Source organism: Rhipicephalus sanguineus, chromosome 6 (assembly GCF_013339695.2).
Source record: "Rhipicephalus sanguineus isolate Rsan-2018 chromosome 6, BIME_Rsan_1.4, whole genome shotgun sequence".
Classification (NCBI taxonomy): Eukaryota; Metazoa; Arthropoda; class Arachnida; order Ixodida; family Ixodidae; genus Rhipicephalus; species Rhipicephalus sanguineus.
Window position 1 is genome coordinate 130,280,726 of NC_051181.1, and position 23,362 is coordinate 130,304,087.

At 45.9% G+C, this 23,362-nt stretch overlaps 1 protein-coding gene across 1 annotated transcript; it reads right to left on the minus strand.

The window, feature by feature from the left end:
• Window positions 1–1,124: 1,124 nt before the first annotated feature.
• On the minus strand, window positions 1,125–21,810 carry LOC119396404 (general transcription factor 3C polypeptide 5). Its single transcript, XM_037663610.2, has 6 exons — window positions 21,484–21,810; window positions 21,218–21,407; window positions 19,619–19,870; window positions 16,759–16,895; window positions 12,484–12,691; window positions 1,125–3,475 (listed from the first exon to the last, which is right to left on the minus strand). Exons 1-6 carry the CDS (start codon window positions 21,595–21,597, stop codon window positions 2,982–2,984), a joined length of 1,395 nt encoding a protein of 464 aa, XP_037519538.1. The 5' UTR covers window positions 21,598–21,810; the 3' UTR covers window positions 1,125–2,981.
• Between the last annotated feature and the right edge of the window lie 1,552 nt (window positions 21,811–23,362).

A 23,362-nucleotide genomic window follows, 5' to 3' on the forward strand; every position in this document is an offset into this window, starting at 1 on the left:
TGTGTGATCCACATGACGTATTATGGGTCCCGAACCACTTATCCAAGTAATCAGTAAATGACCTCAGTACCGGAGCTTATTGCCTCACGAATCAATTGCCACAAACATTTCTTTAATCTGTCAAGAACGAGCGGAGTTACAGGAATTCGTTACATGCTTTAAGCGCTTTCTCTTTTCTCTCGTCCCGAAGAGTGTGCTGGTAGCTACACAGGGAGTGATAGCACGGTGGAAAGAAGTTACGCCAGAGCATGTCATGACCTTGAGTGCACGTGATGAAATGTGATCATTCCTTCTCGTTGGGATTTCTAAGCATGCTATACTGTGTACTGTTAGCAGACTATCAAGCACGGCGTCAGTGCGTGGCGGCACCCTGTGGCAAGAAGCTCATTTGATCCAAACACCGTTCTCAATTTATGTCAGCTATTAGCCAAATGCATGCTAGCTGTTGTTTGACATCAAACAACAGGCGCTGAAAGCTCCGAAGAGAGTGAGCATGGAAGGGATTCTTTATGAAAAGAGAGCGCCTGAGAAAATGGCAACTTCGTGCTCCGCTTCCAAACTCTCTTTGCTGTGCACAACTGCAAGACTTGGCTGAGCTGTTCAATCTGCTTTTCACGGGATGTGTTTTTCATCAACCAAGGGGCGGCTCATGACTCCGTTAAGGGGCTCAAACAGGAAGTCATGCAGGGTATGTCAGCCAGGTCAGCAGGGGCGTAGCCAGGGGGGGTTGGGGGGGTTCAAACCCCCCCCCCCCCCGAAATTTTTCAGTTTTGCTGGCGTATATATACACGCGCACATACAAACGCACGCACGAACATACATAAAGTATGGTTGAACCCCCCCCCCGAAAAAAATTTCTGGCTACGCCCCTGCAGGTCAGTGCAGAGGACAAAAGTGCGAAAGCCACAAAGAGCAGATGCCGAGTGGAAACATAATCATGCCTCACTATTCTTGCATCTCTCTGGTTGAAAGGGCCTTCTGGCAGTGCTGGTTTACTGTACAGTGTTACTGTACTGGCTAAAGAATGCGCAAGAGTGAACTTTATCGTCAGAAACTCTATACTGTAACGTGTACCAGGCCTATCAGTGTAATAGGCTACACATCATGCAAATGGTGGCTCATGCTTCACTTGCATTAAATTTTATTGATGCTATCGCCATTGTGTTAAGCGCTGCTGTCCAAACACTTGTGCATTCTACCCACAAAATTATAATAGAGTTCTAGCTTGTTCACAAGCTTGTAACCATAAACATTTCACCCGATTACCTAGTGACAAGCTTGGGTGGCCCCGACAGGTAATGCCACCTGATGGTGGAGAGATTAATCAAGCGCGCATATAACATCAAGAAATGTAGTCTGCTTCATTGCTGGTGTAAATTTTCGGCAGTGGTGCAATTTGACATATGTTGGCTTTACAACTTTTTTAATGTGAAGGACACCAGCAAATGTTAGTCAAACATACACAATTGTTGCTTTCCTGACTCTGCAGCGGTTAGGGGAGCTATTCTGGAACTGCCTATCTAGTGGACTGTCCACTTTGGCTGCCGCTAATTGACCAGAGCTCCTCCCGTTTCCGGTTCTCCTCACGAAATGTCAAAATAGCGCTGTGGCTGTTGCGCTGTTGCTCCTCTCATTTTTTATAATAACTGAACAGGCCCTCACGCTTGTGCGTGATTCAAACCAGCGAGCCAAATTAATGGTTTTGTTCGTTGGTTGGAGAACAGCGCAATGGCACCGTGAATGCAAGCTTGCTTGTTTCACTTTTTGAAGGCAGAGAACGGTGTGTTTCAGTACACAGGAACCCGTTAACCCTGTCGGACGAGTCTTTCCAGAAGCACTTTTGCATTTCGAAAACGATGGTGCAGTGGCATTGCGAGCACCTTTTTGATGACCTTGTGCAAGGCAGAGCATCGGTTATCCTTCAAGATCAAGTGATATTCACCCTTCGGTTTTTCACCAACCGGTGTTTTCTGAGCAGCTGTTGGTAGCAAAGGCTCCGTATCACTTTTGAAGTCATCCGTGAGCAGCTGCATATGCAGCGTATTGCAAGCAACTGTTCAGGCCGGCACAGCACCGAGACTTACTCCCATGTATGCGAACAGAAACTGCTGCTATAAAAGACACAAGCCTCTAGCATTTTGCCTCCGTCAAAACTTAAACCACAGTTGCTGGGATGGAACCCATGACTTTTGGGTCGGCAGCCAAACGCTAACTGTTGAGCCACCGTGGTGGCTAATGATCACGTGACGACTGCAGTGATTAGGTGACAACCTCAATTATTAGGTGAAAGTCTGGATGACTAGGTCACATTGTTGGTGACTATGTGATGACCTCAATGATTAGGCGATGGCCTCAATTATTCAGTGCAACCTGTGGGACATGGCCGCTTCCAACATAGTGCAAAGATCTCAAGAGCAACGTTCCAGGACTTTGTTCGCATCCAATGATCACCATGTACACGTCGTCTGCGTATGTGCTGCTTAAGGCTGTTAATAAACATATTAGATAGCTGCCAGCCCTACAACTTTGCCAAGGCTCTTTGAACAGTATTTACCTACACTACTCAATTTTTAAGAGTTTATACAGAGCGAGACTACTTCACAGATGGCCTTTAAGAAAACACAGCAGCGTTAAGCTTCATGCGCGTACCCTGGCAGCGTAGCCTCCATCTGGAAACACTGCAGGACTGCACTGTGGCAATTGTCATAATTAGCACTCTTGTTTACTGTGAGCTGACCTCGCTGAACACCAAAAGTCTATGACACAGCATAAGCTGCTGACCCCTCGCTCTTCTCCAGTCATAAGTCGTGTGAGCCAATCTTCGCGAACTTTGTTGTCTATAATGTAACTGAGATCTTAGTCATCCTCTGGCCAAGTTGCACTCTCAATCCCAAGTTGCTACGGCGCATCTGCTTTGGAACTTTGACTTCTCAAATGCGGTCTTCTGCTCCGACCTTGTTCGAACGTGGTTGTACGACGAGTCAATCTTCGTCCCCTTCGTCATCCAAGAAGTCGTCGAACTCGTCGTCTTCTTCGAGTGCCACTGGGCTTTCGTCCCGCGACGTCGATGGCTGTTCGCTCTTCATCTTATCAAGCGTGGCCTTCAATTCGGCCATCATTAGCTGGCGGCACCTGTCTATAGTGCCCTCCTCGCACCAGCCGTCCCTCTCGTGACAAGAAGTTGCCTCGTGGCCGTCGTTGGCATGCACCAACTTCTGGACACTGCCCATGCGGATATCCTTCAGGTGGTAGAACATCTGGCGGTAAGGTGGCAGCTTGCCTGGCAAAAAGCTCACCAGCACTTGGTCATCAGGCTTGGTTGACGGCTTGGTTGCGGTGGCCTTGCCATGTCCTTGCAGGTAGTCAGTCTGGGCATGGATGGGCCGAGAGTTCGATCCCAGAGTCTTAGTTGGGACGAGGTAGGCCGAGTGGCCACGCTTGGTCGCCACTTCGTTGAGCATCATTCCACACGGTGCTGCAAGCAAAGTTCTGGTCAATGTTTTGCAGAAACTGCAACAACAGCAGGTAGTGAAAACAAGCCATGTTATGACGTTGGCGGTCATTCAGTCCAACAGCTACACGGAGATCAGAAAGGAAATGCACGTTTGCATTAAAGCAATTCCCAATGAACAACACTTGTGTTCACATCTTTTTCTTCATATATGTGGAGCTGTTGAGCAGATTGACCATGACCAACGATTAATAGTTCTATGAGAATGCAGAAGAGAAGGAAAAATTGTTAGAAAACTCGACATAGCCCTATGCTCAGTTATCACTTTATTATTTGTTTCTTGCCTGACAAATCTGTCTTTCTTATTTACCCATGATAATTCCTCCTCAAGACAGTGCCAACATAATACAATGCCTTAATTAATCAACTATGCGACCATTAATTATATCACATTTTAATGTGTTTACTCAATATGTATGCCAAGTACAGTGTTGCTTTGAGCTGAGAGCAAGAAAGTTACATAAAGAAACTTAGCTGGTGTTCGTAAGGTGCTGCAAACAAGTCATGCACTCAACGCACCTGACCACATCACTGACAGGTGGCCAAAGTGTACGTCTAGACCACATCACCGCCAGGAATTCACGCATGGTCACATCAGTCCACTCTATTACTGCTATTCACCACATACTTCAATTACACGCTACTAAATGGCATAAACTTGGTCATTTGCAGTCATATTTCACAAGCATTTCAAAATGCTGACCATTCGTCAATGTCTTGAAGCAGTGCCATAACATCGCAGCAGCTATCAGTATGCTGAAGAAGGTTAAATCAGCTATAAGCAAAAGTAGAAAATGCTCAAGGAAACAAAAAAAAAAATTCATTATAATGCAAAATATATGACTGCTTGCAGAATGTAACAATAGTTCACTCGCATTAACAACTTTTTAAGAGGCACAGCCATTTCATTTGGATGATGATGAGCCTAAATTAAAGTTGTAGTAAATTGAGGCACAGCAGAATTTTAATGCTTACCATACGGCTACAGGTTCAAAGATAATTGGTAGCTTGTCTAGCACCCATGTCACAACTGATAGACAGTCTATTGACTCAATGGTCAAGCACGAGCTGCTACACAGGATGCTTTAAAGGCTGTCGAGTCAATGGAGCACCCCACAACTCTATCGAAACATTGGTAGCCATTGAGCTATGGAAGCAGAAACAGTGCGAACGTGCCCTCTCATTCACAGTGTGCGTGTACTAATGATTAGAAAAAAAAATCTAACCAGTATGCTTTAAAAGCAGTATATCTGACCGTTATGAATTATTTAATAAAGTATTTTTGCCACTTGAAATGTGCGAACCGCACACACTCTCGACAACAGTAATGTACATATCTTCATCATGCTGTCTCGCCATGCCTCGCTTGCTGCAGTTTCACTGCTCAACAACAAGAAAACAAACATGTATTCATAACTGCCTAAAAACAACTCACTGAATTGTTTCAACAAAAATAACAAATATGTTTGTGGTTTTAAGCAAACTCATATCATTAAACTTTCGGTGACATGAAAACGGAAATAAACATCCGCAGCACCACACAATCTTCGTGCAAAGCGCCTGAACCACGCAACGGCAGTTCCAAAGTGCCGTGTATCTGCGCAACAACACCATTGAGTCGATAGAGTCGTGGCATTTTGATGGCCATCGACTGGATGTCAATCATAGCTTGCTCTCTCCTTTGCAATGTCGTCCCAGACTATGCAGCAAGTGGATAGAACAGGTATTTGTTGACTTCATGGAACGGCCGTGTAAGTACAGTGGCTACCGCAAGGTGCTGCTACAGATGAACCTCGTTATAACAAAGACTGATATGGCGAATTATCAGTTATGGTAAACTATGCATACGTACTATGGTTGATCACGTTTCCGTTCACTGACATTTATTCTTATTATAATGAAACAGAAAGGTGAGAGCCACCATGATACTGGCTATAATGCAGAAATATTTACTTTGTGTGAGGCTAAAAAATTAGAAAGGTAGCATCAAAAGCAAAATAAGTATTGAAAGACAACTCACAACCGTATTCTTTGAATCGTTTGAGAAGTTGTGGTAATTTCGGTCATTCAATGTAAAAAAAAGCGCTTTTGACCAGTTATGCCACTGTATGAGCCGAAGTTTGAAATGTCACAAGGAGACAGTTAACGGGACCGACAACTGCCCAGAACATGAAATGAGATGACTCCGCTGATGGAAAGATTGTTCGTTGCATTGACTCAAACCAAGCATGTCTTTTTTTCGTGACAGGTGGATTTATATTTTGATTTCTTAATCGAAAGTCGCAAAAAATGACCTGTGGCACCTCTGGCGGCCAAAACATGAACGATCCGATGTACCCGGCCACGTGATCGTTGATTGCTGTACGCGGTTGATGATCTTTTTGTTAGTATTGAAATATTGTTCATTTCTTTATATTAAAAGGTATTACTCCATAAAAATGTACATATAGGCCTGCGTTAGTAGTATGCATTGAAGTGGCGCTGCCTTCGCGTGACGTAATGATCCCATGCTCGTCAGCGCATCTTGAGTAACTTTTCAGCGTGCTCACGCAATCGCGCACACAGTTTCCAGGTCGCTAAAGTTCTTGAGTGACATAGTTTTGCTACCTACACTTCGTCTCATAAATGATGCACGCGCATATGCGTAGTGACGACGCCGAGACAAGCCACCTATGACACAGGCGCAGGCAACCTTGGACGCATGCGCACAAGAACAGTACAAATAGTACAGGGAAGGTGAATAATGCCACATCATCTCGCTGTAGCAGCTTGTTATTTTCAAAAATAGTTGAAAAACTCTAGATGAAGGTGGTTAAGCATAGTTACAGGAACTCCTGCGAAAACAGAACAACGCTAGCTTCCACAAATCGCGAGCGAAAGTGCTGGCGGCATCGCTATCAATTCTCAACGTTGCTGGAAGAAAGGTACGTCCGTGTGTAGAGCTTTTCAAATTGAAAAATACTGCTCGTAAAATACCTACGTGCTTTTGGGATTAACTACTGCCGCTACAAACACTGCGAAGGGTGAGCTTTCTGTCGTGCCATAAAAGAAATAGGTCGAGAAAAATCAGCTGTCGGTCCCTTTAAGGATTACCTCGTTTATGGTGGGTTAAAAGCCTAGAATAAAGAGCTTTGTATCCAGGATTTTTGCGCGAGACAGATTGCCGATTTGTTAGACCTGATCTTTATCTCCACTGTTACAACGAAAATCGTATTTAACTAATTAATGGTCCCGACGTTACTTCGTTAAAACGAGGTTGTGGCTGTACATGCTGGTGCCTTGCATGCCTGAACCAGAAGTAGCGGCCAATACGCTGAAGAAAAAAAGAAAAAAGTGCAGGGCCATGATGTGGAGCAACATAACTTCCAAGTGGTGCATTGCCTCTTGCCATCGCTGAGCCTTACCCTCATCAGAGACAACTCCTGTTTAGTTGCATTTGTTAGCTTCCTGCAAACTATCGCATAAAGGAGAAGTAGCAACATGCTCATGCGCATGTGGAGGGACTGGACATCATCTCTGTCATGATTACTATTGAAATAAAAGGAAACCACACTAGCGTTCGTCTTCATTTTTTGCTACTGTCACTAAACCACGCTCTGTCACCAACCTAGTATGTTTTTAAACAGTCAGCCGAGGTCCCAACACACTCCAAGACGAGTGAAAGAGGAGTGGTTAGCTTGAGAGACCTTTCTGCAGCGATTTCTCATATTTTGGATGGTTCGTCTATGTAGTCACGCTTACCTTCATTAGCACAGTTCTACTGGTAATACAGCACTACATCCTACAGCACTACATCCATGTACTACATCCAAGTTCTACAGCACTACATCCATGTACCGACACACACGTGTCGTGCAAATGCAGCCTTGCATCTCAACACATTATGTTCGCAAATGCAGAAGCAGCCACCACATTTTAAAATGCCACCATGTTTTGTGCCACAAGGCCAGAATGCATGGCATCAGTGATCAGAGGAAAAGGTGGCAGGTCAGAAGTTCACAAATGAGTAAGCAGCCACAACATTCTCAAATGCAGCCAATGCGCCGCAAACCCATTACTAAATGACACTCACAGACGCCTACCCTTTACACCACACAAATGCACGCAAAAACTACATAATGCATTGAACCCAAAGAGCTATTGTACATAGGGCTATGTCGTCTGGCCACATATCTGCTGTTAGTCATGTTCAAAGCATAACTGCGCATTTGAAATAAACCACTGGTACTACTTTCACTACTGGTATGCCCAGCACCGATGCAAAACACCAGACAAAAAGTTGGCAGACTTCAGTAAGATCCTTCATCTTTATACGACCCCTGAGAGCAAAATTTTTGTTTGCGACTTTATACTGTAACTTGTACCCTTGTGTCTGGTAATGTTGAAATTGAATGGTAAATGTTCTATTGTACTATTCTATAATTAATGCTAGCATCGTTAATTGTGACCAATTTTAGCGTCACTTCGAAACGCCTGCCTAACATCGTAAGCAACTAGCGGCCCACAGCGGGGGAATGCCTGAGACCACGTGCACTCAAACTTTGATGACACTGACAGCCCAATTTTCAAATCGGTGCCTCGTGCACAGTAAAGCACGAAACAATGTGGGTGCTTCGGTATGAGTTGAGCCTGTTAAAGGGACCCTGAAACGGTTTTGACGATTTTGTACGAACACATTGAGCCGGTAGAGCAAGTCCTAAAGATCATTTACAGACCGATTTAAGCTCTGTGCGTAAACTGTGTAATTTATTACAAGGCTTTGAAGCTGCGAATCGCCACCGATCACAGCGGCTCAGCCAAACGCGTTTTCAAACCGCCCACTTCCAGTGCGCGTCGTATTGGAAGCGCGACGTCACGCAGGCGGCTGATCTGATTGGATATGTCCAGTACACGTCACTGAACCTCCTGTGGGCAGCGAGCGTCGTCTGCCTGTGTTACAACTTACTCCGTGTTGACGTGTGCTGAGCGACAGTGTTTATCTCGAGGTTTCTTTTCTTGGACACAATGAATTTCCCTAGCCGTGTTGTGTACCACATATCTAGCAATTTCTAGCAATTGGTGACTTGTAAAGCTGCGACATCGTGCAATGTTCGTGAGGCATCTGGCGAGCGGAATCCCTTCAGCTCGTCGCTGCAATGAGCGTCGCGCTCTCGCTATCCGTTCAACGCCACGATCCACGTTTTTGTGGCTGTAACTTCACCCCTGAAGACACAACCACATTGCCCGAGTTTACGCTTATCGGTGATCGTTCTCGAATTATTTTTGTTTGTCCGCATGCTTTTGCAGATTGTCGCCGTACAGAAGAATAAAATAAGATCTGCTGGTAGTGTGGCGGCACGTGTCGGAGCAGATATCAACCACTCCGCGAGCTTCGTCTTTGTTGGGCCTCCGAGAATGCGCGCAACCCGTCGGCGCACAATATCTGAGGCCATGACTGGGCGAAGCTCAAACCGTGGAGTGCGCTCATGAGAGCGCTGCGATCGCCGGCGATGTCTGGGTGTCTGTGAGTTGAGGGTGCAAGGCAGTGGTGAGGAGGAGGGTATAGATATAAATTCCGAAGCGGCCTTGGTAGACAGTGCGTCGCTTAATTTCTGGTGCGAATGATTTGGGGATGCCACTGCCTAAACGCTGACAAAACTTCAAAAAACCGTTTCAGGGTCCCTTTAAGAGCATGTCCCCTCAGGAAAAAGAAAGGCATTCCTGGTATAAGCCGCCAAAACCACCATGAGAACAGCCCGACAACAGTCTGAGAGGGGCATGGAACAATAACCCTCGTCGGAAGCCAGTCGTGGCTTTGTGTGCGCCCCGCGAATATTCTGCGACGTTGACAATATACTCGCTTTTCTTGTGGAACGTCACACGGGGCCTTCATCTACCTCATACTAGTGGTAATGCCGTGAGGTGCTGTCAACTGAGATGAGTACCCAAGCCTAATTTAAAACCAAATCAAAATGCCTTAGAGGCAATGTTCGCCACTAATAATCGGCCAGAAGTGCCCAAGTATACAGGACTATCAAGCAACACAAACATCACGAGGTTCCGATTTTGGTGTCAGGGGTCCTTTAACCTATGTACAGTAGAACCTCATTGATACATTCTCGCTTAGTGCGATTTCCCAGCTCATACGCTCGCAATCTCGAAAACTAAAAATAACCCAATAGAGCTATGTGTAATACATTCCGGTTAATATGTTCTAGCAAAATACGATTATTTGGCAGCAATGTTCAGAACTACGGGAAACTGCGGTCGTATGATACGTTCTGCAGCCACAAACTCTCCTTCAGGAGTGCAAAAAGGGCCCTCTTGTGTACTTGTGAAGCGCTAAGTGGCAGATTGCCGCCATGCGGTAACGGTGGCTTCTCCGCAGGTGCCTGATTTTCCCCCTCCACGGCTTCTCTGCTTTGCTCAATTCTCTCCTCCGTGCCTTCTCCAAATTGCTCGATCACCCCTCAGCCATTGCCTCAGCTCTCTGGCAACCACACACCGACCCGAAAGCAGGCGGCCACGCTGGCCGTCAAAATCTTCAAACGGCTTTAAAGAAAATGTCTTTTGTGAAGCACTTCTCACAATTTCGCTGAGCACTGCAAATCCTTCATCATGGTACGTAGATACGCACTTGTTCCACACTTTTGTTCAGACCCCATGACTAAACAACAGGGAGAACACTGTGGACCTAACAGTGCGGCAGGCACAAAAAAATGATGCTGTCGTTACCAGTCCACCACGATTCGGTACGAGACCTACGGAAGTACACCTGCCGCCGCCGCTACATAACACGCCGCGCCACGTGACCATAGCAACGCCTTCATTGTGCCCAGTGGATATGGCCGATAAGATGTCATTTCCTTCACACTTTTCGGGTTGCTCCGCCCATTGAGCAGCACACTTCCAGTCGGCATTCGTTTTGCTCTGGCAGGACAGTTCTGCCTACCCACAGGTCACCAGAATCTGCCAGGACAAATTTGTTCTGGAAGACATCTGGAAGGTTTCTGGCTATCAGATGCCAAAAAGAGACGATACGTGCAAGCTGCCATCTTTGTGATGACTCGATGGATTGAAATGCGGGCACTTGGGGACTTCACCTTCGATTACCATTACGCCTAGCGTTATCTGCTAAAGCCCGTTCTACCATGCGAGATGGTGCGACTATGAGTGGCGGCAAAATTACCGCCAGATGTCTCAAGTTAAGACAGAATGCAAACTGATCAGCGTTTCTGTGCGACGTAGTATGCGATAGCTGCAAGCAGCTATCGCTTTCGGGGGCGCTATCATTTTTGCGAGATTTCCCATCATGTTGTACCGCGATTGTTACATGTACTGCGCAGAGTTGAGCTTGTCAAGCAGTCAGTGGCGCAGCAGTTTTCTTCACGGACGGGGCGAGTCGCAAATGATCTTGCGAACGTCCGTGATCGTATCCCAAATGTGTATGCTCGAGAATATCACTTCTGCTCTTCGGCAAACCTAGCCCCATATTTCAAAGCGGCAATGCAGAAAGCACTGACGCTCACGCGGCGCGAAGTTTCGTTTGCTGCCACGGCAGTAGTATTTCTTTATGTTTACGCTGGTTGTCCCCCAGCGTTTGATTTTGCAATCTTCGGGTTGTCTCGGGATTTCAACACACGTGACCACGACGTTCTTTCCTGTCAGGACCGCAACTAGCTGGCAGACTGGTTGCCAGAGAGCTGCCAGAAGTTCAAAAATCGAAGAGCCCCACTATGTTTTTTGAGAAATAAATGTTTTTTGCCCATGCACCTCAATCTGGGCTTGTCAGCCTCAATTTTTACTGGATTCAGATCATAGGTTTTCCCGGATGATGCGTTTAGTATTTTTTTTTTCGGAAATGTATCAACGAGGTTCTACTGTATGTGGTTATTACAATAGCAGCTGCCCCACAGTGTTCCTGCTAGCTTTTAACATTGTGCTTGGTGCTCTTTTCCTCAGAAAGCAAAACAGATGTGACTTTACCAATGTCCTTGCTGAATCTCCCACATCCATGTTTTTTAATCATGGACTTGAAGCTTTTCCTACACTCTACCAAGTTGAGCTCAGAGCAGCCATTTGGCTGAAGATGTGCGCTTCTCGATTTACTGGGAAGTGTCAGTGAAGTGCAAACGCCACTTTTTGCAAGGAGCGGCACTGTCATCAATCTTTTTAAGTTCAGATGCATTGTAAAGGTGCTTTTTAAAAACTGCAATGTAATGATTTGCAGCATTTAGGGGAGATTTTGAACCCTGAAGGTTTCCCAAAATTGCTTTCATATATGTACTACTATATACTAGTAGCCACCTATAAGACAGAAATTCAGGGGCGGGGAGTGGGGGATTGAAGGTTGAAGAGGTGAAAAAGTATTGAACATGGAGTGTTGCTGGATCCGACGTTTCTACAAGTGATCTTGTCTTCTTCAAGGCTGCAAGTGCCAACCTTAACGCGTGTATGTGTATGCGTCGTACCCTCTCCTTCAACCCAAACAAAAGAGGAGGGAAAGGCAAGAAAGAGAACAGGGGTGGGGGAGAGCTCCATTTCACAATCATCATTGTCAAGCAGTGCTTACTTTTGAGAACCATGATTTAGAAAAACATCTACCTCCCCTTCTATCCTTTCGATGCGAATCACTGACCAGCCCTGAACGCTTTCTTTCTTCTTTTTTTTAACTGTTTCCTCTTTCTTTTGACTCACCCAATTCGACATGCCAGTCCCTCCTTCTCCCCCACCTCCGGATTTTGCACTTGCTCTTTCCTCCTCTTTTGTTTGGGTTGGAGAAGAGGGTATGAAGCATACACATACACGCGTTAAGGTAGGCAGTTGCAGCCTCGAAGAAGATAAAACCACTTGTCGAATTGTCGGATCCAGCAACACCCCACGTTCAAGAATTTTTCATCTCTTCTAGCCACCTATAAATAACTTAGCCAAAATGAAATTTTGTTTGCAGCTGGCTTTGCGGAAAAGACGAGAGGAAGGAAGATGCCACCCACATGTTTTGAGCCGAAAGTCGAGAACCTGGTAGATCTTTGTTGACGGGTCCTTGCGGGGGTCAAACCCCAAGCGCACCCAGGCAGTGCGGAATGGCCCATTGACGACATAGTAAGCCACCACGGGCAGGATGAGCTTGAACCGTACTGGCTGGACGCCGAGCTCCACTTGGAGAGCACTGCGTGTCCACAAGGGCCGCTGCTGGAACAACTGCGAGGGATAAGGGCACATATTGGAATCTAAAAGAGGCCACGTACACACAGCGCAAGTCAAAGCTACTGTACTGTCAATGACAAATACCTGCCAACCTAGGGACCTCAAAAATGAGGAGATTTGCACAACAAGAAGGGGGGCTCTAAATATTTGTAGTAAAGCTTTTACATGCCAGCTTTGGCATGCAGCTCAGAATAAACTCTGCTATGACCCTCAAAATATAGTAGCCTTTCCCAACACTCAGCACGCTCCACTGCATAACACTGTACGACGCCAAAGCTAACTTTGCGTACGCTGCAGTGTGATGCTATTGTGAATTCCTCGTCGAGATCAAGATAGCATGCCAAGCCAAGGTCACACATACGCAACAGCCTTCGCTGCCTTTATATCAGTGAGTAGGGGGAAGGGACCAGTCTTTCTAGTTCCTCAAGACCAGAAAACTTTTAGAACCATTGTCATTAGTTATCTTCATTTCAGGTGGCTGTTTATCAGATTTATGGCAGTGCCCGCACCATCGGGCGGAATGGTCAGAAATTGGGAGTATCCCGGGCAAATCGGGAGTTGGCAGGTATGATGACAAAGGCTAGGGACCACCAGGACTGGTGGTGTCCAAACTACTACATCACTGCACTCAATGACGGTGGCCGAACTGTGTTCTATAGATGTGTACTGCGCATGGACACGTGGTTCTTCTATTGCCAGCTAGCACAAGTGCACCGTTCCAACCGCAAACACACAAGAAGGGTGAACTCTGCGCCAAGCAGCACAGGGTGCTGCTTTGGCGCAGAGCTCTTCAATCATACCAGTTGTGAAGACTCCATTCCGAAACTGAAACATACCCATGGACAAATTTGCACAGGATAGCAAACCACCACGCCACCTGGGTGCGATGACAGAAAACACACCACATCACCATAGCTACTGCAGTCTTTGCTGTCACTGTGTGAGTTCCCACAACAAGAATTAGGAGAAGTGCTTCAAGAACGGTTTGAAGAGTTGTATGGCTGCAGCATCACCTGCAAAATGTGAGCCACGAAATAAACACACTGCTCTCTTCATCAACGCAGCATTGCTTAAGGGCTTGTGCAATGTAATAAAACAAAAAATGCCATTTGTTAGCTTCTTTTACTGCTTACAGGTGGCTCTACAATCAGCATTGTCACGTCTGAGTTGTGGACGCCGCCGCCAGTGAATTACAGAGTCAGCGATGCCCGAAAAGATAGGCGTGGTGCGAGTCCTTTGCACACGGGCAGGAAGGGAAGAAACAGCAGCTCGAGTCCGAAAGCGACGGGGAAGACCACGGCCTCCGGAATGCCGGCATTTGGTTTTGAGGCAGCTTGACGAAGAGAGGCACCCTGCTATGGCCACGCAGAGATGACCGCGCACCGGGCCGTCCGCTGGTATCGAATGTTTTCATTTCACTGGCGGAAGACGGCGGGAAAGCTTGGAAAAAGGAGAACAGCTTTGTAAGTTGTACAGGGAGGACGCAACGAGGTTTTCCCTCCTGGGCATAACACTGACTCGGCTATGCGCAAGACACAGTCGTCAAGTTGCTCCTTCAGCTGTCCTCCGAAGGCTCCCTGCGGAAGCCTCTCAACGATCCTCATGCTGCACTAAAGTATCTAGACTATCTCTCTTTTCTAAAGATTGCTGTATTCCCTATTTGATAGAATGGACCTTTCTGACAAATTTAAGTAAGTAATCAAATCTTCTAGTGCATGCCTCCTATGCCTATTGGTTTACGTCGGGAGTATTTTGCAGTTTGTGTATGCTTTTATGTGCTGTCGTAAACCAGTATTAAAAGTGTTTGTGTGCGCGCAACTGCTGTGCATCCTTCTGGCCCACTTCCAATTTTGAAAGTCAACGAAAAGTTGACAGCAGAACTCTGTGATTTTGGTGAACGGTGTGTCCGGATTCCAATACAATAATAATAATAATAATACCTGGGGTTTAACGTCTCAAAACCGTGATATTATTATGAGAGACGCCGTAGTGGAGGGCTCCGGAAATTTCGACCACCTAGGGTTCTTTAACGTGCACCTAAATCTAAGTACACGAGCCTCAAACATTTTTGCCTGCACAGAAAATGCAGCCACTGCCACCGGGATTAGATCCCGCGACCTTCGGGTCAGCAGTCGAGGATTTCAATACATGGAGTCTATAGGAAGTTTAGCAACTCATACGATTGAATAACTCTGGCTTCGGCAGTCACATCACTCAATGCGGAAGAGCAGAGGCTTATGTCCCGATGATGAGTTTGCTGAGGAGAATAAATCACTGCAAGTTTTTTGGCCATGGCACCCACATGATGAATCACATGACCTCCGAGACCGTCTGCTGACACAGCGTTTGTGAAATCAGCCGATACCTTTCACAGCCAACTTGCTCCCGGTTTCTGCGTAGCCGGTGACAACATTGCCGGGGAAGAAGAACACATGAAATTGTAAATTGCCCGCTGCGGGCAGTGCAATAATTGGGTCACATGTTCACAGGAGCCATAACTGCAGTTCGGCGGGATTTTCAGATTATGTTCAAATAGTTGCAGAGGGCCTTTAATAAAGATGACAGAGCAGGCCCAAAACCACCAGTAAACAATCTAGAATCATGCTGACATCACAAAGTGGCAGAGGTTGTAAAAGGAAACACACATTCTCACTTTTACTTGAACGAGCTCGCATTTCATTTGTCCACAGTGCAGGGGTGCAACAGCCGAAATAGGATTTGGAGCAATTAATGAAGCAGCAAAATGTTGCTTTTGGAGCACGAAAATCCAAATTTGGAGCAGGTTATGTGGAAGAAAACTCTGTATTTTAGCACGAAATCCAGAATTCGGAGCAGTATAACAAAGAATCTTACTTTTCAAAAAGAAAACAGAAATATGCACAAACCATTCGACATCAGCTTACTCATGCACAGCGCACATGAGCACTGCTATTTCAATAAAAGCAGTGTGTTGAACCACCCCACAGTACAATGACGAAGACCACATTAGCATTTCCAGCGCTTGTCAAATAAAAAAACAGGCACAGCAAATGCTAATGTGGACCTGCCAACCTGGCGACCTCGAAATTCGGGAGATTCGTAAAACAGGAGTGAGTGGGGGTGGCCAAAAGAGAAAAGTGGCACACGTTTTTGCTTGTTTGTCAGAGCTGCAGAAACGTCATTCACAGCTCTTAATGATTGACAGTAATTTTTTAGATGTCAGAGATCATACTAGTACTCGTAATTATGCGGCACGTGCACGGATGAGTAATTAAGGAACAAAATGTGCTGTGTCCCGTGACAGCTAGTACTATTAATAGCTGCCTTCTAAATCTTAGTACGCTTTTCCGCACGGCACCAGCGCACGCAATAGAAAAAGGCCAGGAAGTTTTATAACCACTGTCCTTTTTTCTCTTCTTTTGCGGTGATTTATGGCCATATCAGCACAATCAGGAGGTTTGCTCAAAATTCGGTAGTCTCCTGCACAAATCAGGAGAGTTGTCAGGGGCCATCTTTCCTCGAATATACCAGCGGGTGTTAACAATTTTTAAGTGGAGCTTCCACTTTGATTTTCAAATGTTTTTGGGTGCCCAACACAAACCACACCTACGCCTTTTCTGTGCGTCTGGACAAGATCGGATGATGATGCTCAAACTGCAGGGGGCCAACTCCGTTACTTTCTAAAATTAGCGTAACTGAGAAAATTTTGACGCTGGCTGGGCATTTTGGTGCAGCGTGGCGCAATTTCAACAAATTTCACAGTTTTGGCTAAGCTTGGCGCAGCAATAAGAAATGTTATCAAATTGGCACAATTGGCGCAGCTGTTGCACCCCTGGCAGTGGTACAGCACTGATGAGTTCGTAAACATCAGACTAACTGCAGAAGTAATGCTGCAGTGAAATAATCTCCATCTACTTCAATCAGCCCAACCAAAAGTTGGATCTGCTTTGGTGCTGGATCAGTGAGAGGAAGGTTTGCTGATGAAGAGTTAGTCGATTGAGCGGGAAAGTGGGCAAGCTGGTGCAATGCATATTTTTTCCTTCCCTGTTGACAAAGTTAATCAGCGTATGAGCGAACCTTACCGCTTCAACTCTTTGCTTGATGTTCACATCTGGAGGGCGCCAATCCAACTGTTTCCAGGCCTCTGGATTTGGCTCTACGGGCACATCTTCTTCGTCGAAGGTTAGGAAGCGAGCGAACTTCACACGACGGTCACGAACTGCAGCACGTCACACACACACAAAAAATGCTTTTAACCGGCTGCTACCATCCTGTTCAAGAGTGGGTTATGATTACAAAATTTTCTCCTCAATTTCATGCTTCTAGTGAAGCCCGTTTTTTTCACAATCATCCCAGTGAAAATGTCTTCTATGAATAGCTGCTGTCATCCAAAACAAAGTGTGGTCAACTTGATCTTTAAAGAGGCCCTGCAACACTTTTAGAGCATGGTCAGAAAACACTGCCGATCGGCAGTTGAGGCCTCCCGAGAATACGCGAGCCAAATATTGTAGCACTGCACGCGGCCTGGAATTTATGATTAATTCTCAAAGTCAGCTAGACCTCGCTTCCTCTTCTCTCTACAAATGATGCTATATACCCGAATTTCTGCGCCATACACCCAAGTCTGCGGCCATTGGCTGATTTGAGCATCCTGACCTGCGTAGTTACTGTGGCCGCCGCAGGATGCCGCCACGTGCCCCCACGTGCACTCACGCTGAAAGTAAGCTGTGCGTTCGAAGAAAAAAAAGAAGAGTGCTCAAGGTCATGATGCATGCTGACGAAGGCATAGATTTTCTTGCCTCTTTGTCATCCCCCTCCCTGCGTAGCTTTCAGCGTGCTCGCTAGTACGAAAGGAGAGAGGAAGTGCTTAGAACATGCGACAAATCCCTGTAACTCCGCTCGTAATTGAGGGATTCTAAAAATTTTTGCAGAATGTGGTTCGTGAAGCGTCATGGGCTAATAGTGAGACTATCCCATTATAACTCAGAAAAGTGTTGCAGGGCCCATTTAAGGCAGGTTGAATGGAGCACGATATCTATAATTTGACAATATATGAATAAAGGATATTGCATTAAGTCCACAGTCTCACCTTATCACTGTTATCTTAACACTGGTGTAGAGACTTCGGAGAGCAGAACGTTGAATAGATGTGCTAAACAGCTTGAATGAACATGCTTCTGGCCTATGGCAAGGCAACAGCAATTTTCCACAGCAAAAAGAGCGCAGGTGAAATATTATTTTGATACACATTCAGCCGATACGGAGACAAAGACACAAAAATAAATGCTAACTGAATTTACTTAGGCCTACATTCTCACAGTCTTCTCTCACAATGTTGGATTAAAGGCTGCAGTATACCTTTCCACTTGCTAACTATGCAGGGTTTTGTGAATTCACCTTGCATACAGCAAACATACTTGAGAGTCTCAAACCTGTGACATTAACATACAGCAGTACAATACCATCCGAGGAGTACACTCTACCACACTGAGAGACTTTCTGTGGGGTTCACTGGACAATAAAGATGATATTGTGGTCGTGTGGGAAGTTGTAGTAGGCCATCAACATGAGCCAAACTCAAAAAGAATATGGCACCAGTGAAGAGTGATTACCGCAAGCAGGGTTCGAGAAAAACAGATCAAAGTACATGTTTGCTAGCCGAAAAGCACACGTGGGCGAAATTATTGGCATCAGCAGACACAGCTTTGGATTGGCTTGTCAACCAAAGAATAAGCTAGAGCTGTCGTGTCAGTGGCACCGTCTCGTGGCACAGAACTTAACCCAAATGCCCTCACTGCTTTCACGTCTCATCTGAACACCGTTGAAAAGGCGATTCAGTTTACTGTCGAGCAAGAGGCCAACGGTTGTCTACCGTTCCTTGATGTTCTCGTCAAACAAGGTAACACCGGTCTGACTTTCAACGTCTACAAGAAGTCTACACATATAGACCGGTACTTACATTTTAACTCCGTGCATACGCATTCACGCCTACGTTCTGTTCCCAAGCGAAAACCGATTGCACAAGTCATGATGACTACAAGTAATGAAAGCATCTTTAAATAATTTAAAATGTGTAGATCTTTCTTATCCTTGGCGCAGAGACAACCATCGCTGCTTACGTGGCAGCCTTCAATGTAGTCTCTGAAGAAGTGAATGGCCATCCTGTATGCACCCAGAACAAGTGAGACCATCGCACGCATCATCCGCAGGTATGTCGTCAAAATTCCGCATGTACCAACATGAAAGCTAAGAAACGCTTTAGTAAACGTAAAGGACAAGTTGCCGAGCGAAAATTTCTACGGTGTTGCTTACACCATAGGCTGCCATGACTGTGACAACAAGCACATCGGTGAGACAGGTGACTTTAAGGACAGAGTGACAGCACGAATACGACGTCAGGAAACGGCACGTGGCCTCGAATGCCCTTGCCGAACATGTGGAATCCACAGACCACAATATTGACTGATCAAGTGCGTGTGTTATGGCCAAAGCAAAAAAGCTTGCATCATGCCTGTACCTGGAATCCCTGCATATACAGACGACAGTGCATACGCTGATGAGGAGCGATGGGACACTGCCAACGATGTACTCTCGCTGCTTACATCACATACTTATAGTACGTACTTGAATATGCTGTGCTATTTTTATGGGTTTTATTGTGAACAAGGCTCCCGTACGGGGCGCCGTGATGTCAGTAAACAATTTGTTCTTTTTGGTCGGTGTATCTTTTTTCGCGTTTACAGTATGCATTTCCTCGGCCAGACAGGCTGCCGTCAAATTTTTGATTTCTTCATGTCTTTTTATGAGAAAAATGGCAAGAAGGAAGAAATCAACGCATCACGAGTGTGGTTCAGTTCCTTACTGCATGTCTTCGCGTTATTCGACAAGAAATTTGCACAAGTTTCCTCAGCTTTGAGCCTCATTACAAGTGGGGTGACTTACTTCGGCCGAACGAATTTTTCGGACGAGACGGCGGCCCCGACGCCAGCTCACGTCGCTTAGGCTCATCCCGCAGGGCCTGTATTGACATGGTGTCGAGACGAGAGAACACTTGGGGCAGTATGAAGACCGGCGCGTCTTTCATCAGCCAATCCGTCGACGACATGGGTGGCGGAATCAGCTGGTCGAGCAAAGACTCGTATCCGGTTCCGTCTGCCTTTTTTCTCATGGGTAAATACTGAAAATCCACCATGCCTGAAAAGAAAAGCAGTGGTGAATGAACGCATAGAGAAATGGTAAAGTTGAGGATACTTGAGCTTCGCCTTCAACCGTGCCGCAGGAAAAGGAACGTTTGTGCACGTAACATTGGTTGTTTTAAACTACCCTAGAATGCCTACTGCAAGTAGAGTTGCGAAGTGCCCCCTACACCATAATTCTTCCTCTTGCAAATTGGCGAAGTACCCCTATGCATCCATAACGTGCCACGTGCATCTGCACACTTTGTAATGGGTAGGCAGTTTTAAGCCACCCAATTGCTGTGCAATTCACATGTTATGACGCTTGGTGAGATTCTAAGATTCTGCCACGCAATATTACATGAGTTAAGGAGATTTGTCCCACTGCAGGACATTTTTATAGAGTTTTTTACGAAGCAGTTCAAAGCACTAGCATAGCTCTGTGGTAGAATTCCATCTACAACCAATGACACCAACACTGGAATTTCTGTGAAAAGAGCTCTTTAATGCTATCGCGTTAACACACACACTGCTCTCCAAGAAAATTACCGACAAAGAACACATGTGACAGCCCCGCCACTTCCCACTGGGCTAATTTCAAAAGTTAAAAATTGCTTGAAATGCAGCCTACAGCTGCATGATTGTGGTGAACCCACTTGGCATAAACTAATATGAATGAAACTCAGTTTGAAGTGGCAAATCCTGATGTATGCATTCTTTGCCTGTGTCATTTTTGCAGTGTTGATTTCATGTAATGCGATACCCCAACCAGCTGAAATCAATATATTCCGATTTACCATAGAATAGCCGCCATTCCACTACCTTATGCTCGCTTTTTGGGTTAAGTCACTGATGCAATGAAACAAGTAACAGCATGCTACACTGCATGAAAGCATCTCCTGTGACGACCACTTCCAGGTTATATCTAGGGTCTGTGTCTGTCACAATTGTGCTCATGTAATGTATGTAATGTAATGTATTTCATCAATTATAATACCTCTCGCGTTCAAGATTAATGAGTATCGTGTCCCCTTTGTAAAACAGCCAGTCTTTCTTTCTCTTTGTGTGCTGTGTGATGCTTGCACGTTCTTTTTTGTTTGTTTGACCTTTATGCCCTCAAACGCCTAAGATGTTGAGTTACTAAGCCGTAGGGCGCGGGTTCGATTACCGGCCAGAAAGGCTGTAAATCGATGGGGGCCGAAATGCAAGAGCGCCCGCGTACTCGGAGGTGCTCGTTGAACAGCCCCATGAAGTCAGATCGTGCCTCATAATCATAGCGTGGCTTTGACACGCAAAACCATATAAGTAACGTTCTCTACTTTAGCAACAGTAATGACGCCGGCAACGTTAATTGACGGGAACTTACCACGAAATTTGTAGGCCGTAGAAATGGTGCCTTCGATGGTCACGGTGTACGGTTCATCCGTGTTGCCGCGGTTCTTCTTCACTTTCAAGACGAGGCAGGACACGTCTGTATTGTTGGCGTAGGCACTCTTGCAGTACGGATCTTGCGGCCTGAATTTCATTTCTAGCCTCCGCGTCGGGTCTGCATAGGTCTAAATGAGAACGCGAGAAACGTCAGTTTCGGATTTCCAAACACAAGCCACACATGCGTTCGTTTCGCAGACTTACCTTGGAGATCTCTTCAATACCACCGAGGCTCTTCATCATTCTGTCCGTGCTTTTAACGATCGCCGGGTACTCGACAAGCACGAGCTTGCGGTTCTTGAACGTTACTGCCGTCATGTCGGTCCGATTCAAGCTTTGCACGACTCGTGTCACAACTATTTCACAGAATGCGTGCAAGATGTATGAACAACCTTGTTTTGACTCGCTACCGCTGTACTTCACTATGACAGCTAGCCATTACAACACCGCATCCACACAATCAGTTAATCTTCGGTTCACTGGGGGCGACTGAAAAGCGTCAAAACCATGCTTGAATGTAGCCTGTAAGCGCTGTGCTGATGCGCCATTGTAACTTTCAAGTGACGTTGATGGCGATGCGATGCGGCCGCAGTCGCTGTGGAACAAGCGAACTCAAAACAAAAAAATCCACTTAACAGAGCACACATCTTACCCACCTTGCATATTCGTCACGTTACAAAGCAGAAAATATTAAGCAATACTGTTTTGGTGTGCAGGATACCAATGTTTATATAATACAGAAAAACATGCAGCGGTCACATTGGCGCGTCATTCAAAACATCATTCTTTCAAGCAGTCTCGTTATGTTGTCCTATATGTATTTTGTAATGTTCGAAGGGAATTAATAACGGTTTCGAAGTAGTAAAATAGCGCTCTTGGTCGCATTCGACTTATGTGGCGCAGCAATACACTGCTTTTGAGACTACAATGGAACACCTTTGCCCGCAAATGTGCACGTAAGCGCAGCACCCTAGCCGAAATGTTGTCTCCAGAGAAGTGCCCACAGTCCACTGTGTGCTGCATGAGGAACATACCTCCGGCTTTCTGTGCCTGTATGCCTTGCTTAGAAGCTTAGTGTTATCTTAGCTGCATAAGGCTGTGAAGAGGTACCCAACACACACCAGAACAATAATTTCGTACGCGTATCCAACACACATATTACGCACCATCTATCTATCTATCTATCTATCTATCTATCTATCTATCTATCTATCTATCTATCTATCTATCTATCTATCTATCTATCTATCTATCTATCTATCTATCTATCTGTCTGTCTGTCTGTCTGTCTGTCTGTCTGTCTGTCTGTCTTCTGTCTGTCTGTCTGTCTGTCTGTCTGTCCTGTCTGTCTGTCTGTCTGTCTGCTGTCTGTCTGTCTGTCTGTCTGTCTGTCTGTCTGTCTGTCTGTCTGTCTGTCTGTCTGTCTGTCTGTCTGTCTGTCTGTCTGTCTGTCTGTCTGTCTGTCTGTCTGTCTGTCTGTCTGTCTGTCTGTCTGTCTGTCTGTCTGTCTGTCTGTCTGTCTGTCTGTCTGTCTGTCTGTCCGTCCGTCCGTCCGTCCGTCCGTCCGTCCGTCCGTCCGTCCGTCCGTCCGTCCGTCCGTCCGTCCGTCCGTCCGTCCCGTCCGTCCGTCCGTCCGTCCGTCCGTCCGTCCGTCCGTCTGTCTGTCTGTCTGTCTGTCTGTCTGTCTGTCTGTCTGTCTGTCTGTCTGTCTGTCTGTCTGTCTGTCTGTCTGTCTGTCTGTCTGTCTGTCTGTCTGTCTGTCTGTCTGTCTGTCATTTCACATGTTACTCACCCGTGTTCAATCCATGAGACATTGTATACGTTCCGCGTGTCTCTCAGATATATCTAGCACTGGTGAATTGTCATATCTCTGCGGGGTGATTTAATGTCTCACTCATAGATTAGGACATATTGCTCTCGCTGCTCCTTTCAATCAAGTTTTGCGACAAGACTTAGTTTTAGTCAACAAAAAATTTTACGTTATTTGCCTGGTTTCATCTACAAATCGCATTTAGCTGGGTAGCGTCTGATTAACTGCCTAAGATTCCTAGAACGGCATAAAGTCTGAGTAATTTGTTATTAT